Below are 15,909 nucleotides of genomic sequence, written 5' to 3' on the forward strand. Positions count from 1 at the left end.
TCCAGAGGTCAGTTCATCCCGTATTTCTCTCCAAAGGGACCTCTGTGCATTGACTCTGGAGGGAGCCCTGATGACTTTAGGCTAGGTGACAGGAACCCAAAGCATGTTTGGGTGGAGGGCGATTGAAAGACTTGATTTCGGTATTTCTGTTCTTTTTCTCTTGCAGAAATAAATGTTTCACATTCTAATATCAGTTACCAAGGGACAAATGTAGAGGTTACTGAACAGAAACCAAGGAAGATAATTCTCAGTTAATCTTGCTTTAGCATCTACCTTAATAATTGTTCTTATCATGCTCCTGTGAAATTAAACAGAGGCTTTTAGAAGTCAGAGAGAGATTGATGAAATGATCTGATTTCATTTTGTAAATCAGTCTAGGTGTACAGCTAGAGCCCAGACATCCTGGCATGCATTTCCTTCACTTCTCTAAATCCCTTTTTTTCTAATAAGAATATTTTAGCAATCTGAATGCTGAGTGAAATTCCAATTCCTTTTGTTATTTAGGGTAAAACTCTCTGCTTTGATATCTGTAAGACAGGAAGTGATTGTCATTAGCAAGTGCAAATGAAGAGTGAGAAGTCGTTTTGTACTGTTTCCAGAACAGAGATGACCCCACATGATAGATTAAAGCTGAATGCAGAGACATCTCTCCGTACGCAAGAAGGATAGGTCATCATAAAATATAAGGGCAAGGAACTGCTTGTGGAATAACACCAAGATCTTTCTGTGCATAACATGCTCCTGTGAATAACTACGAAGTAAAAGCCCCATACCTTTTTATGCTTTACAGTTTTCATCTACCACCCCACTACAGATATATCCTGTGATATCTCTTAATTTCCTTTCCCTCATTTCTCTGCTCTCCAAAATATAATGTGGGATAACCTTTTTCTCAAACTCAATCCCCTACCACAAGCTCCCTTCTTCTGCTGGCCAGGTCTTTCCTGGAACACTTCTGTTCTGGTGCCATCAAGAAGAAAACTAGATAAGAAGAGAAAGATGAAATCAACATGAAGAAAGATGACTGTTTTTATTGGAAAAGTCTCAGCTGCCTTTGGGAGCCCAAACTCAAACAAGGCTGGAAACAAGAGTATATTTAGTTAGCTTTGGATGGAATCTGCAAGACAGTTGGGTAGAACAGTAGAACCTCCACTGTTCCTTACCGCAGTGCAAGTCCCTCCATCCAGAGCAGATGAGCAAGGCTTAGGTACGACCATACCATACTGGATGACTCCATCACTGTAGCAGCCTCCTAACATCATACGGACAAAGTCAGGTAGATAAATTGGCTTGAAACCCTTGCTGTGAATTATGTATTCAGAGTTACTGACCCAAAGCTCTTAGTGACGTGCATTCATTGGATGGGGTTGTAAAGACACGGTGCTTTTAGCTGTCTCTGAGGTCTGTGGTCTAAGAATCAATACAGATATGCCCAGTGCAACCTTAGCACACTCTGAAAGCTCTGTCTTAGCACCCCTCCAAGCTGACTTGTGTAAATGCTAGAGGATTACTACTCATGTCAGCCTCACTGGTTCTGTAAAGTAGCTAGTACATGTCAAGGCCTGTGAAAATACCGTATAAAAATGTCAACCCTCACTGTTATTTAAGAGTGTTTTTTTACAAACAAGGTTGGGTTTAGTTTTTCTGTCTAAATTGCTCTTTCCGGTTTTGTTTTTTTAGTATTTTTATAGAAAATGTTGTCAAGGAGGGCAGAGGAGGGTCAATCAAGGGCTGGAAAAATAAGATTTTCCACAAACTGAGTTAGATTCTCATAGAAACTTGGGTTCTTCATTGACAAAATAAAAGTCCAAACACCAAATGATTGTTTTTCCTTTTTTTAAACTGAAAATTAAAATATATTGGTTTAGAGTTTTGCTGCAGAGCCTTAGGAGAGCTGGAGTTTTGTTACCTTCCCATTTTATTTAGACCAAGATTCCCTGTTGGATTTAAGTCCTGTGATGCTCCATGCTCAAGAGGTTCCCTCTGTGTGTTGTCAAAGAGAAAAGTCATGAACAAATTTCCAAATTAACATATATTTCTGAATTCATATATCTATGATTTCAATGAGAGCACGTGAAGTTTTCATTTGCTGAAATACAATGTCTAACTTCCACGAAAGCAAATCAATTTCCAGACCAGTTCTGTCCTCAAACTTCCTTAATAAGATGAAGCTCATCATGCTCACCACCTCAGAGCTGATGTATCAGTGTGCTGTTTAACTGAATGTTAGTCATTCTTGTTCCACAAGATTGTAGCTGTGTAGCTGTCTCTGCAAGTGTCAAATCGGACTCCTTCCTGCATGAGCGTTTCCCTTGTGTAGCTGTAACATGGTTTTGGAGTGATCCAAACTCTACTGCAACCGGACATGTTCTTCTTACTCACACTGGTGGTATTTGAGTCATGTACTCTACTAGATGTGATTTTAAAGGGTGAAGGAGTTGGACACTTTTCCAGAGAATAGACTAGGATGGTTTCCTTGTCTCACCAAGAAAGTCAGTAAAATCTCAGTGATGGTGTATTTAGCAATGCATGTTGTCAACTCTTTGAAAGTCCTGTTTTATTTCTTTCCTTCACGTTAGCAAACGGCATTCTATGGCACAGTCAAGACCGGCTACACCATTGGACACACCTTATCGCTCATTGCTCTCACGGCTGCTATGATCATTTTATGTCTCTTCAGGTAAGACCATGAGCAAGACAGGCATAGGTAAGGGGATGACTCAAAGGACGTAGTGGCTGGTTAAGTTATACACTGTGAGTGTAACAGATGGATGCAAAAGACTTCTGTCAAGTCTCAGTTGGACAGGGGAGGAAAGTTCCTCAATCTTTTGCTATCACTGGGTGTCGGTATGTGATCTGTGACCTTTGTGTAAGAGTTATAACCCAGTCCAATTATTTAGGGTGGGATTCATCTGAATAAATGTGGATTCTTACATGGTGGATCTCTGTATCTGAGCTCATCATCCCATAATATTTTTATAGTCCACAGAGACCACTGCCTCCCAAAGTCCATTTCAGAGTCACTTCCTACTATAGCCCATGGATCTCTATGGCAAGACATAGACACCCAGAGCTACTTTAGACATGCTGATACCTCTGAAGTGTGCACAAGGTTAGCAGACATGATGCAGGACTAGGTTGCCCAGGGAGGTTGTGGAGTCTCCTTCTCTGGAGATATTCAAGACCCACCTGAACAAGGTCCTGTGCAGCCTGCTCTGGGTGACCCTGCAGGGGGTTGGACTAGATGACCCACAGAGGTCCTTTCCAACCCCTAACATTCTGTGATTCTGTGAGACCCAGGCCCTTATGGATTGATGAGCATATACTCTACAGCAAAAAATCAGACCTCCATATGATCAAAGAACATTCTAGATATGATTCTATCTACTCAGGCCACTCTCCAGTGGCTTCCCTGGAACACATTATATGGTTGTCCAATTTATGACAGTCTGGTCCAGAAAGACCAAAGAAAAAAGCTGTAGGAAGCAGTGTGCAGTCTAGGGTAACTCACACACAACCAAGACCGGCTTCACGCTTCAGGGTGTTTTCACTTCTCAGCACACGTGCTCTACTCCTCTTACAAGGGAAGAGTAAATCAGACACACAAGCAAATTATCTCATCTCAACAAGGTACAAGGTGCCAACCAAGCTGGTGAATCTGTCGGGGTTCACGCTCTTCGTTTGTGGGAAACAGCATAATTTGACTTGCCCTCACCTGCAGGTACAGAGGACTCAGCTCAGTCACATTATCTTGCCATCTTCAGAGATTAAGAGCATAAACTCTGCCAGTGCACAGTGACTCATTAAGAGGTGTTAAGTTGATCATGTTGCTGAGTGAGATCTGATGTGGTTCTGACAACTGCACAAAGTACCCATTTCCACAGTATTGGGCCTTTCACTTTAGCTGATGTAAAGTTCTGCTTGAAAAAAAGACCCACCTGATGAAAATCCACCTTCAAAATATTAGTGGACAAGGGGCAGAAAAACCCTGATGTTGTTCTCAATATCATTAATAACTAGTCTTTTTTAAGTGAAAATTTAATTCATATTGCTCCAGAAAGCCCGTAATATGTGTTAATTTTGGCAGCAGCTGCTAAGAATTTCTTTCTCTTCCTGAAGAAACATTTCACTTTGGAAAGAATCACTGCAGTAGAAACATTCTGCAGAAAATAGACCTTTATCGTGAGCACAGTTTGCTCAGTCAAAAACATTTCTATTCCAGTGGAGAGCAGTGTGATGAACCCATTTTCTGTCATTCTGTGTTTTGACCTTCTTTTCTGAGAATTGGAAAAGCAGCAACACTGCTGCAGATGTATGGATTGCCACATGTTTTGTGGGTTTAAAAAGGTTTAAGTGGATTTGCAGTGATTTACATCAGAACATAGTCAGTCTCAGGGTTTCTAATATTTGATTGTAAGTCTGTATCTTGGTGGAAGAAATACGTAAATAAATAAATAATGGTTTTAAGAAGCCTTGTTATTCAGACATGTTATTTCATCTCTTCCCAACAGAAAACTACACTGTACTCGAAATTATATTCATATGCACCTCTTCATGTCCTTCATAATGAGAGCCATTGCAGTCTTCATAAAAGATGTCATCCTATTTGAAAGTGGAGAATCTGAACACTGCTTTGTGAGTTCAGTAAGTAGCCGTACACATTGAAGTTTCCACTGTGTTCTGTTGCCCCTCTTAATGCACTGAAAAATACCTTGCAAATGCATATGAGACACTACTTTGGGAAGATTTCAAATTTTTTCTCATTTGAAAGAAACAAAACATGTTTGCTAGAGTTTGATTTGTATGGAAAAGGCATAAAATAAATTAGCAGGGTGAAAAGTTTATAGGAATCTGGGCCCTTCTGAGGTGAAACCTACAACTAGGGCACTGCAAGATTTTGGGGCTCCTGTCAGTCCTGCATCCATCTCCCAGTCCCATGCTGTTTTCTTGGATACCCTAGTCAAAGGAGACTTGCAGTCCTGTGTTTAAGGATTCAATAAAACCTTTCCCTTCAGTGAGGGTGGGAGTCAGATCCAGATTCACATAGCTAACTTCAGGTATCTACAGGTAAGTACCTATACGAGCTACGTGTCTAATGTGCAGCCATAGTCAGTTGAGCTCTAATTAATATACTCGCTGGAGTTTGGAGAGATGTTCACCTTGCTTTGAAGAAGGCGCCTCCATTTGGATGTCTCTCTGGGCTCCACTGATTGCAGTGACCAGATCTTTGCAGGCATTTAGGCAGGAAATCTATGTGTAGACATCATTGTCTATTGTTCATCTTGATCTGTATCCCATGCTAGCTGTCTGCAACTGTGGGATTTCCCCACTGCGATGATAAATGAGGGCAATAAAGGAAATGGGATAGTTATTTTCACTTTCAAACTCAGTGTTGTTATCTGGAGCAAACATCAAGGAGGGAGAAGAGCTGTTTATCTAAAGGCCGTATTGACATAAGAGGACACTAGTCATGAATAAATTTAGGCAGGAAAATGAAATCACCAACATAAAGAGATGTGATCAGAAGTTATTAAAAACAACAAAACAAAACAAGGAACCCTCCGTAGTAAATTCATAACATTAGATGAGCTGCTTGCTCATAATAGCAGGGGACTGGGCACAGCAGTTCAGCAGATCCATTTTATTGGATTTCTTTTCCATCCACCCAATTTCTTCCTTGCCTTCTGGCTTTTCTGTATCCTTACCCTGAGTCTTCTCCCTGCTGCTGTAATGACCTTTTTTTCTGAGCACCACTCGGTTGATATCACAGAGTAGCCTGCTCCCAGCTTTGTCCCAAGCACTGTCGGCAGCACAATGTGTTCCTGTTGCAGCAACCCTCTGGTATTTTTTCCCCTCCGTGGTTCACTGGGACCTGTATTCCTTAGCAATGGGGTTTTATTGTGAAGGTCCATGAATGGTTAGAAGGACATATAAACTGGAATAAACAATTGCCTGGTGTCTGCTGCCACAGATAGCTGCCAATGTGAATTGGCGGACGAGCCAAGAACCCAATGAGCCATGGAGTTTGAACTAACCTCTCACCCTTGCAGGAGTTTGCACCGGGTCGTGACTCAGGCATGGCTGCAGAAAGCAGTGTGAGAAGAGTTTGCTTCAACTGTCCATCCAGAAACACTTCTGTGTATAAATACAGGACTTTGTCCTGCAGAATCCACAGCTACTGGAAGCCAGTGTGCTTTCAGGCAGACCCGTGGCTACCACCATTGTGCGTGTTTCTTCCCATTAGAGGATTTTCGTGTTAAATGCCAGATCAGGGTGAATGGCTGGGTGATACACAAGGGTTATGAAAACATGTGGAACAAATCTGTCTCCACCACACTAGGAGAAGCATACCCTTTTGCAAAATCTTTACCTATCTTGACCCAACATTTTGGACAATGTTTTAAGTCATAGGGAAAAAATACCTACACGAAATGAAATCAAAATGCCTCTCCTAATATTCATCTATTTGCAGAAATAGTTATAAAATCCGCTTGTTTATGTGGGTTCAATTGGTTTAGATTGGCTTGAGTTAGGTTAAATAATTGGTTTGTTTGTGCTTTGAGCTTGCAGGATAAAGTTTTGACGTGGGACAGCTGCGTACTAGTTCATATACTCAGGGCCTAATCTGCAATTTACTGAACTTTTGTGTGTAATAGCTAGATATGGCCTTGAGCTCATTCAGTCTGAGGAGAAATTTGAAAAAACAGTTCAATTTACTGAACGCTCTCGCCACTATGCTGTTTTAGATGAGGGCAAAACCCAAAGCAATAACAGTACTTTATTAGAAGAGAAAATATTGTGCTTAGCTCCTTTAAGGAAGAAAGGATAAAGGCACCACCCCCCTTACAGAAAAGATTCGGGGCTATAAAATCCAAATCAACAGCAACGTGTCCCAGCATTTCTGACAAAGGAGCCAAATTCCTGAATTTGGCATTACCTGTTGCAGTAAGAAGACTTAAAAATGTGTTTTGTGCAGCAGTCACACAAAAACGCTTTAAGCTCCCCACCAACCAATATGTCAATGCTCCCATCAAATAGGAACTCCACTACATGTACAGGTGTATACGCAATCAAAAAATCTTGGTAATAGGCTTTGCCGCAATAGCATATTTACTTTGTTTTACCTACAGTGTGGGAAACCTCAGTTACGGTGTTAAGTCTATGCCATTTTTAACTCAGATAGTTTTGAATTACCATTGAGTTCAACATGAACACCCTGAAAAGTTAAGTTTGTTGGGCATTTCTATGGTCCACAAAGCCTGAGAACTCGGCAATAAGCATTTCAGGGCCAACGCAGCCAAAATACACGTGATGAGTATCACTGAGACATCATGAGGGTCACAACATGCACCATGCACTGGGTGGTGTTCACAGGGTGATGCGTGGCACCTGTGGCCTCCCTGAATTCCTTACTCCCTTCTTGATAAGCCTACCCTTCAGGGAAAGAAAAGTCCTATTGCTTGGGTGAAAAATTCAGACAATTTTCATGGAGCAGAAACCCTGAGCTGGCAAGCAAGGCTTGTTTTCATAACTAAATGTAGCAGGTTTAAATTATCATTGATCCCAGGACCTGCACAAGGTGACCCAGGCCCTTTGTCCTACACCAAGGAAACTTAGCAGCAGTAGCTTTACAAATGTCCCTCATGCCGTCTCCTCTCCCCAGCTGCCCAAATCATTCGGCTTGTTCTTAGGCACAGTGGGGATCCCTTGGCTTGTGTAGAAGCACACAGACTTACCTTCAGAGAAGGCTGGCCCTCCAGAAGCCCACTGTGGGATTTTCCAGTGGGAAACAAAGTTCTGCCAGGGACCTTGAATTTTCTGGAAGGGTAGAAACAGCAGAGGAGTCTGATGGCCATGTATACACACAGCATATTGCCCAAGGTACCAACAGTCATTGGTAGACCAAAACTTCTTTCTCTTTCTCTGTCATGCCTTTAGTCATTAAGTATGTCTGTAGTTATGTGTAATTGAATCATTCTGTTGCCTTGAATTTCTTAAAAAATAGGCATATACTCAAGTGTGTTGGTCAATCTGGGCTTTAAGCACTCAGCTGTAGAGAAGATCAGGCTAGGAGGGGTCTGTGATATCACCCACTACAGCTTTTTCAACAGCTATTCATTTTGATTCGTTCAGAATGCGTTCATTCTCAGTAATTGGTCATTTCTGATGGGAAAGTCGCTGCACGTGGCTTCACTGCATCCAACGATTACTCACACTGAGTGAAAAATTGCACCACTTTCCAGCCTGTATTTGCATGCATTCTTCTGGGTTTTTTTTCAGCTGCCAAACTCAAAAGGCCTCCTTACAAGTTTTGGTTTTTCATATTAGTTTACTCAGGCCTAGTGACCTTCCGTCTTGGCATTCCTACACTTTATCTTCCTCTTTCCTTCTTTCTCTGGAGAACACCCTGTGAAGTACAGTAGCCTGGTAGAAAGATTGAAATGAACACTTCAGCTGTCGTTTCATTTGATTTTTTGTGGTTTTGTGGATAGGTTTTGATATAGTTTCATTACTGTAATATATGGATAGCGTAATGACAAACCACTTACATTTCCAGCCTAACCGAAGGCAAAGAAGCTGACAATTTGATATAAACAGAGAGCAGGTTCTACAGATTGAATTCAGGCTGACTTTTTCTGAGCTCTGTAAATTTGCCTTTGCTGAAGATACAGCCAAGGGAGGCTAGATCATTTATCTTTTTCCTTTTGCATTCGAGAAAGACAATCAAATTCCAACAACAACAAAAAAAGTCTTTGCAAAGGACAGTGGGACTTTTAGTGATTGTGAACTTATACACGTAACTCATCTTTTCAGTGTGAAAATTGGGATTCTTCACACAAGCTTCCTCAGGCCAAACTGATAACAACCACAGACCCCTGAAAGAACTTTATATATGGAAATTACAGCAGACACATTTTCTTTTCCAGCGCACCCCCATCTGAGACTACTCAGATCTATATTCTCTGCCTCATGTAGGACAACCCCAGTACACAAGCTATTGGAGAGATGGAAGAGTATAAGCTTTTTTGTGCACTTGTGTAAAAATGAAACAAATATTAGACACTCAGCCCTTTCATTGAATTGCATCCTCTGGTAAAGACATCTACTCCCACCTACACAGAGGAGTGTGAGCTCTTCTTAGTAGGGCTGAACTTTGGCTGACTAGCTTGGAGGAAGACCCTGGCAGAGCTCTGTCTGAAGACAATGCGAATGTTTCCTGAGTTTAATTGGAGTAGGTTCAGCCCCCAAAATAAATAAATACATCAGCTGACACATTTTCAGTAGCTCAGCCCATTGTTCCAGAATTACACCACATCTGCCTGCTGAGTTCAATGGGACCATCCAGGAGAAAAGGTGCTGCCTGAGATAAGGAAGTGCTTTACAGTCTCTCTTGCCATGGAGATGGGGCCCAATGTGAAATGATGTCCACCTTCTTTCGCTCAGCTGTGTAGCATGAAGGAGACCCTTGCTCTTCCCACCTAATGGGTAACAGCTGTATTTGGTTTTCACCCCAAGGAGCAGCACAAGCAGCAAAAAGCACTGCTTATGTGAAGTAGAAGCTTCTCACTGTGCTCTTCCACTCGTATCTGACCTGAACCACCTCACCCTGTCCACAAGTTCCTATGAAACCCAGCCAAACGGTTCCTGTTAGCTTCAGAAGAGAAGTGTTGCAATGGACTGTCTTCAGTTCTACTTTTGAACTTTTTGACAGTGTTTGGTTTCTGTTTAGGATTCTGCTGAAGATCTCTGTGGTGCTGCTGCCACAACACAAACCTAACACACCCGTGTCCTTGGTCTACGTTTTTACCATGAGGTTAGATAAGGATATTTGCATCTTCCAAGCAACTTCTGTGGAAGATTATCCCCATATTTGCTGATATACCCATATCTGCTGATCACTGCTACAATCTGAGTTTTACAGCAAAACAAAGGACAGGGGAAAGAAAAAAAACCTACAGAAAGCTCCTATAAATTATACAAAGAAGTAAAAAACTACAGGAAGAAAGCAGGGGGAAGGAATGGAGGCATTGTATGTTTGCCAATTCTTTTTCAAGTTTCTCACCAGCACTTTAAATTTCACATCACTAAAGGTATTAAGGCACTTCTAGAAAGGACCATAAAATGAGGTGGGGAAAGAAGAAACAAAGACACTATTGCTACATTCCTTATTAGCAGGGGTTCTAATGGTAAAAATATTACCCAGAGGTAAAAAAAGATAATTAAAAATGCCTCAAATATGCTTTCAAAAATCAGTGCCAGAGTTAAATTAAGGATTTGCAACAAATTCAGTGAATGAAGGGGGTGTAAAGTAATTAGAAGCTATAAATAAGAGATTTGGGTTGTTAACTGCGTGTGGTCAGTAGCAGTCATGAGCATGGGATATGGGCTAACCATCCACCTAGACTGTTTTAATGTTCATGTTTGGATTTTGATTTTGACCGGAGATACCCCATCCAGGAAATTGTTGTCTCATCATCTCTTCTAGAACAGAAGAGGTCTCTACCTGCCTAAGACCTCACTGGCATTTATGAAGTAGGCCTTAGTCATCTCATAGATGGCCTCACGAAAGGGCCTGAACACCGGTCATCGCTGTGGAGCTGATGGCAAACAGTAACTTCCTTCTGTATTAGTGAGAGAGCACTTTATGTCTGGACACCTGAAGCCTTGGTTGCTGCACCATAGGCTTCACAGGGACTCAAGCACAGGGCTGGCAGTAGCAGGTGAAGTATAAATGAGATTGGGGAGAAGGACTGTGGTGTTGGGAGCTGAAGCTCTGCTAAAAGGATACGGCAGAAGAAGGAAACATGGGCTTCAGGTCTGAGTTTGGAAAGAAAGGAATGTGCAGTGGTGGAGAGTGAAGGGAACCTTGAGTGTCAGAGAAACTAAAGGTGAAACATCATTATTTTGAGACAGGGAGGCAATGAAAGGCAGTGGGATAAGAAGCTAGGCACTCGGGTTGTGGTGCTGGAGGCATGCCAGGCTAGCAAGTGAGGATGATCCGTGCCACAAGATTGGGATTCTGCTTTACAGATATGGGATTTGCAGTAGAAGATGGGAGGAGCAGTGGAAAAAGGCTGGATTTCAGCTATAAGTTGGCCAACATGGGAATCCCTACACGAAAGAGAAACTGAATATTTACCAACTAGTCCCACAACAGAATTAATGGGAAGCAACAGAGGGAGATCTTGATGGGAGCTCTGGCTGGGCTTCCTCCCTGAATGCTGGCCACAGGCCAGGTCCACAGAGGATGGACGAGGCGATCCATTCCTCCAAGGAGAAAGTATCAAATCCTGGGTTATGCCCCTTTTCTCCTTGGACTGTTCGTTTCAGGCAGCCTTTTAGCAGGTTTGGACCATGGAGACCAAGCTCTAACCTGGTTCTACACGGTTTTTCTTAGATGAGTTTGCTCCTGGAAATAACCCTAGAGTGAAGGCATAAAGTTAGACTGTGGAAGAGCTCTGGAGGGGGAAATTTCTTTGCATAAGTGACCCAATCGTGCCTGGCACAGCAGTGCCCCAGTCAAGGGCTGGCATCTTAAAGCAACGCTCTATCTCCAATAATAAGAGGAAATGTGACAAGTGCAGAGAAGGGATTATACAGCTCTGTTCACCTTCTCCTTTTAGTTGCTGCCTTGTGGTTGACTTGGCTTATTACTGAAGATGTGTTCAGAAGTGTCATTACTCTACGATTGATGAGCACGAAATAGGGACAGTTACCCCGTTTACTGAGATAATTCTATTTTTACGTCTAAACTCAACTCTGAGTCATCTGACACAGATGTTAGACAAGCTAGAGCTAATCACCATCTTGGAAATGCTCAAAAGACTGCCCTCAAAAATCAAACGAGTATTCCTAAGAGACAAAATAGAAAGGCTGAGTCCCTCAAAGTCTGAGAGTTACATAACCCCTGTTAAAATCAGTGGAAGAGAATGCTTAAATAGCCTTGAGGATCACAGTCACGGGGCTTAAACTTGCTTCTTACAAGAGGAAAAGCAGACATAAGAGCTTCCTACTGAATTCTACAGATAGTGTTGTATTTGAGGAAGCCTGCATAAGAAGTGGTCAAGGCATAAAGTGCAGTCATGTGGACCATAGTATTTGTTGACGTAAACTGTTACAGCTCCATTATTTTAATAGAGTTCTCAAGGTTTCTTCCAGTGCAGGATCTGACCTTGCCGCGCTTTTCTATGTTGCAGCATGTAAAATAGAATTTGCCTCCTGCAACTTCCATATCAGCACAGACAGACTTTTAAATGCCTTGCCATTTTCAACTGGCTTTCTGCTGGCATTACAGAGGTGAAGGCACAAAGCAAGACTGAGGTTATCCTATGGGACTTTGGGGTCCATATCGGTTGAGCTATTCGTATCAAAATGATAGTCTAACCAGAGCAATAATACGCTATCCAGGTTCAGTGGTGGCCCAGACTTGGTGGAAGTGGAAGTGGTGGCACAGTAAAGAGTGATGGAGATTGAGCCCAACAGCTTCTTCCTAATGCCTCCATCCTTCCACATTCTTGATGGGAGCAGGCAAGACTTAGCATGCTGAAGTAGTGTGTGCGTGTGCATGTGTATGGCTGTGAAGCACAGCTCATCAGTCTAGAAACAGCATTTCTGCTTTAAGAATGCAGTAACAAATCAACACGCTCAGACAGAAATCCAGGTTATAATGGCTTAATAAATTACCCAGTTACAGCTGACCTGGAGTAAGTATTCCAGTGTGTGCTCTTAGGCAATGATGGGTGCATGAAAATGTAATGTATTGTGACCTAGAGGAATGTGGGTTAAGATAAATTGAATCAATTTGCTATTGCCAAGGCTTAAGAGCACTCTTGCATAATGTTTCTGGGGCACCATTGATGCAGAGCAGCATGTTAACAAGGAAAATGTGTGTTGGAGGCCTTTTATCCCCATGCCTGAGATAGATGGTGGCCATGAATTCTGTTACGTTGATCTATCATCTGCCACACTTTTTATAGGGTTGACTTACAGTTGAAGCCACTAAGTGCAGCAGGAGCCGAAGAGTCCATCATCAAAGACAGAAGGTTGTTCTTCCCATGAAGGTCTTTTCTTATTATAATTCCTGATAGATGAGAAATTGCTTTAACTGAGGGTTTAACCTGGAAAACTTGGGCCCTCACAAACTGAAGGCTACATGTCTCAATCATAAGCCACTTTATTTCTATCAAGATGGCATTTTAAGAATTTCTTTAGTCAAAATTCTTTATTCATAGAGAGTATTAACTCCTCAATACCCCAAATTTCCATGCATCTTCCAGGAAATTTTGCAAAGCCACCCACTGGCGTAGCAATTTATCATTTTAAATTACTTGTTTGTCAGACTCTATGATAGGGAAGGAAGGAAGGAGTAAAAGGCACCTAACTGATTTAGGAGGAGATTTCTTGTTTGACTAGACCTCAATTCCCTTTCATGGTAGAACATAAATCTTGTGAGGCTTTTTTATTGCTAACCTGTTTGAAACTATTCTACCACTGCAATTAAAATGAGGAAAGAAATAAAAATGATGGGTTCTTGCCAGGCAGTCTTGTTTATTTGTGTTTAATTTGGTTTACTCTGCCGTTACACAAAAGGTTGAGTGTGCTAAGGGTAAGTCAACACTTTTTCTTTTTAATTTTCTTTTCCTTTTTTTTTTTTTTTTTTGTTGTTGTTGTTGTTGGCTCAGCAAATTGGTTTGACCCAAGGGCTCATTTTTGGAGGAACAGGATTGCCTAGTAAGAAGCTGTTCTATTTCTGTCAACAATTTCCATTGACATCATGCTGAATTTCTGCAAATTAGGCCTCCAGCATGAAGCCCTGTTGAAGTGGGCAGGGGCTTTGCCATTGGCCTCTGTAGGGTCAAACCATTACCCTGTGTAGCCAGACTGTCTCTGCAGAAAACTAGGCACAGTAGCAGAAGGTTGAGATAACAAATTGATATTCACATTTTCAGATTGCCAAGTCAGCTTCTGGAAAGATCTTCTCTACTGCAGTTTCTCTTCCAGGACCGTGGATGTGGCACACTTTTCTGCTCTTCTATCAAAGCCAACTAAGTAGTGAAAGGTTGATATGTAAAAGCCAATAGCCTTGAGCATGAGAAGAGACAAGAAATAGCCTGAGGTGATAAAGATACCACATTATAACTTAGCCACCTCCTCAGGAGAGGTCCAAGCCATGATCGACAGTCACTACTGAAAAAACACCTCTCTTCTTTCAGTGAAGGTGACTTGTAAAAGCAGATTGCTCTAGCCTCTAGCTGGAACAAAAATCCCCGCTTGAGCGGACAAGAGAAGTTTTGGTTTTGTTTCCAGTAAAAAATACTGTCTTGGGCACCATCTTCCTAGGACAAAGCTCAAAGAATATCCTCATCCTTCCTTTCTTAACAGACTAATACCTAGGCCAGTACAGGAGTGCATATGCACTCCTCCCAGGAACAGTTTTTTTCTCTGAGAGTAACAACCTTATCAGAAATAAATCTTATTGATTGTAAGAATAAGTCTTACGAAAGACTTTGAGGTGCTGGAGTGCATCTGAAGAGCAACAAACTGGTGAAGGATCTAGAGCACAAGCCTTATGAGGAGCAACTGAGGGAACTGTAATTGTTTAGTCTGGAGAAGAGAAGGCTGAGGCTAGACCTTATTGCTCTCTACAACTGCCTGAAGGGAGGTTGTAGCAAGGTGGGTGTCTCTTTTCCCAAATAATAAGTGATCAGATGAGAGGAAATGGCCTCATGTTGTGTCAGGGGATGTTTAGACTGGATATTACAAACAATTTCTTCACTGAAAGTACTATTGACCATTGGAACAGGCTGTACAGGGAAGTGGTTGAGCCAGCACCCTTTGTCATACTTAAAGGACTTGTAGGTGTGGCACTTAGGCACCTGGTTTAGTGGTGGACTTGGCAGTTAGGTTTATAGTTAGATTCGATGATCTTAAAGGTCTTTCCCAAGCTAAATGATTCTATGATTCTATAAAATGAAAGCAAATTTAAAAGCAGAGAGAAATACCCCTTGAAGAAGAAAAACATGTATTTGGAAACTAAGTCTATCCTGACATCTCCATGCAACATGCACAGAAATTAGTGGACAATGCATAGCTATGAACAGTGCTGTACAATATTTAGGTAATAAAATGCTTTGAAATTTGTCCATTTTATGAATTGCAGTGTCATGACAGTGAGGTGGTGAATTAATTATACCATGTAATCTTACAAGCAGAGCAATTATTTGGTTATTGCATCATCATTACGGAGCAATTATTTGGTTATTGCATCGTCATTACAGATTACATTATGCTTTGGCTAAAGTGGACGTCTCAACAAAAGAAGAGTTGGGATGGGATTCAGTCTGATTTAGGCATGAGAGGTGGGAATCAGCTCAAGACTGAGACTCCTTAATTTAGTTATGTTTATGATATGAGTTTCTAAAATGGCACTATAGTTGTGGAGCTGTAGGACTGGGCCAGTCCCTGAGCTTGAAGACCTTAATTTCAGCATTTCCAAACCAGGTAGTGCTTGTTCAGTGCTACCCCATATTCCAGGTGTGCCCCAGCACATGATCATGAGTGGGATCCATGAAAGCTTTTAAATAAGAACAAGGAAGCGTCCTTCACGAGACTGGCCAGAAGAGCAGCTGTTGCTGTGGGCAAATTCAGCATTAGTCACTCAGCAGCTAACCCTTCAGATAAGTCATGTCTTCTGGGCAACATAAAAGTGCTGTATAAATCTGTCACTGTGAAAATGAGTTTACTTGGTGCGAGACGAGGCATCTCAGACCTGCTGTATGGGCCAACCCTCCCTTGCCTTCGTATGTCCAACTGTCTATGCTGTATGCATCTACAATTATGACTGTTTAACTGAGGACTGTAGGAAAAGGAGACACTGTGATTACAAGTAGACTGCTAGTGTCATTTTAG

At 41.8% G+C, this 15,909-nt stretch overlaps 1 protein-coding gene across 1 annotated transcript in view; it reads left to right on the forward strand.

Annotated features, from left to right (window-relative positions):
- The window catches only part of LOC104326238 (vasoactive intestinal polypeptide receptor), a 116,154-nt gene that overhangs the window by 79,018 nt on the left and 21,227 nt on the right, over positions 1–15,909 (forward strand). The window contains exons 5-6 of the mRNA XM_075419874.1: positions 2,580–2,680; positions 4,512–4,644. Of these exons, the coding sequence (XP_075275989.1) occupies positions 2,580–2,680; positions 4,512–4,644 (234 nt within the window). The remainder of the gene's footprint in view (positions 1–2,579; positions 2,681–4,511; positions 4,645–15,909) is intronic.

Source organism: Opisthocomus hoazin, chromosome 4 (genome assembly GCF_030867145.1).
Source record: "Opisthocomus hoazin isolate bOpiHoa1 chromosome 4, bOpiHoa1.hap1, whole genome shotgun sequence".
Classification (NCBI taxonomy): domain Eukaryota; kingdom Metazoa; phylum Chordata; class Aves; order Opisthocomiformes; family Opisthocomidae; genus Opisthocomus; species Opisthocomus hoazin.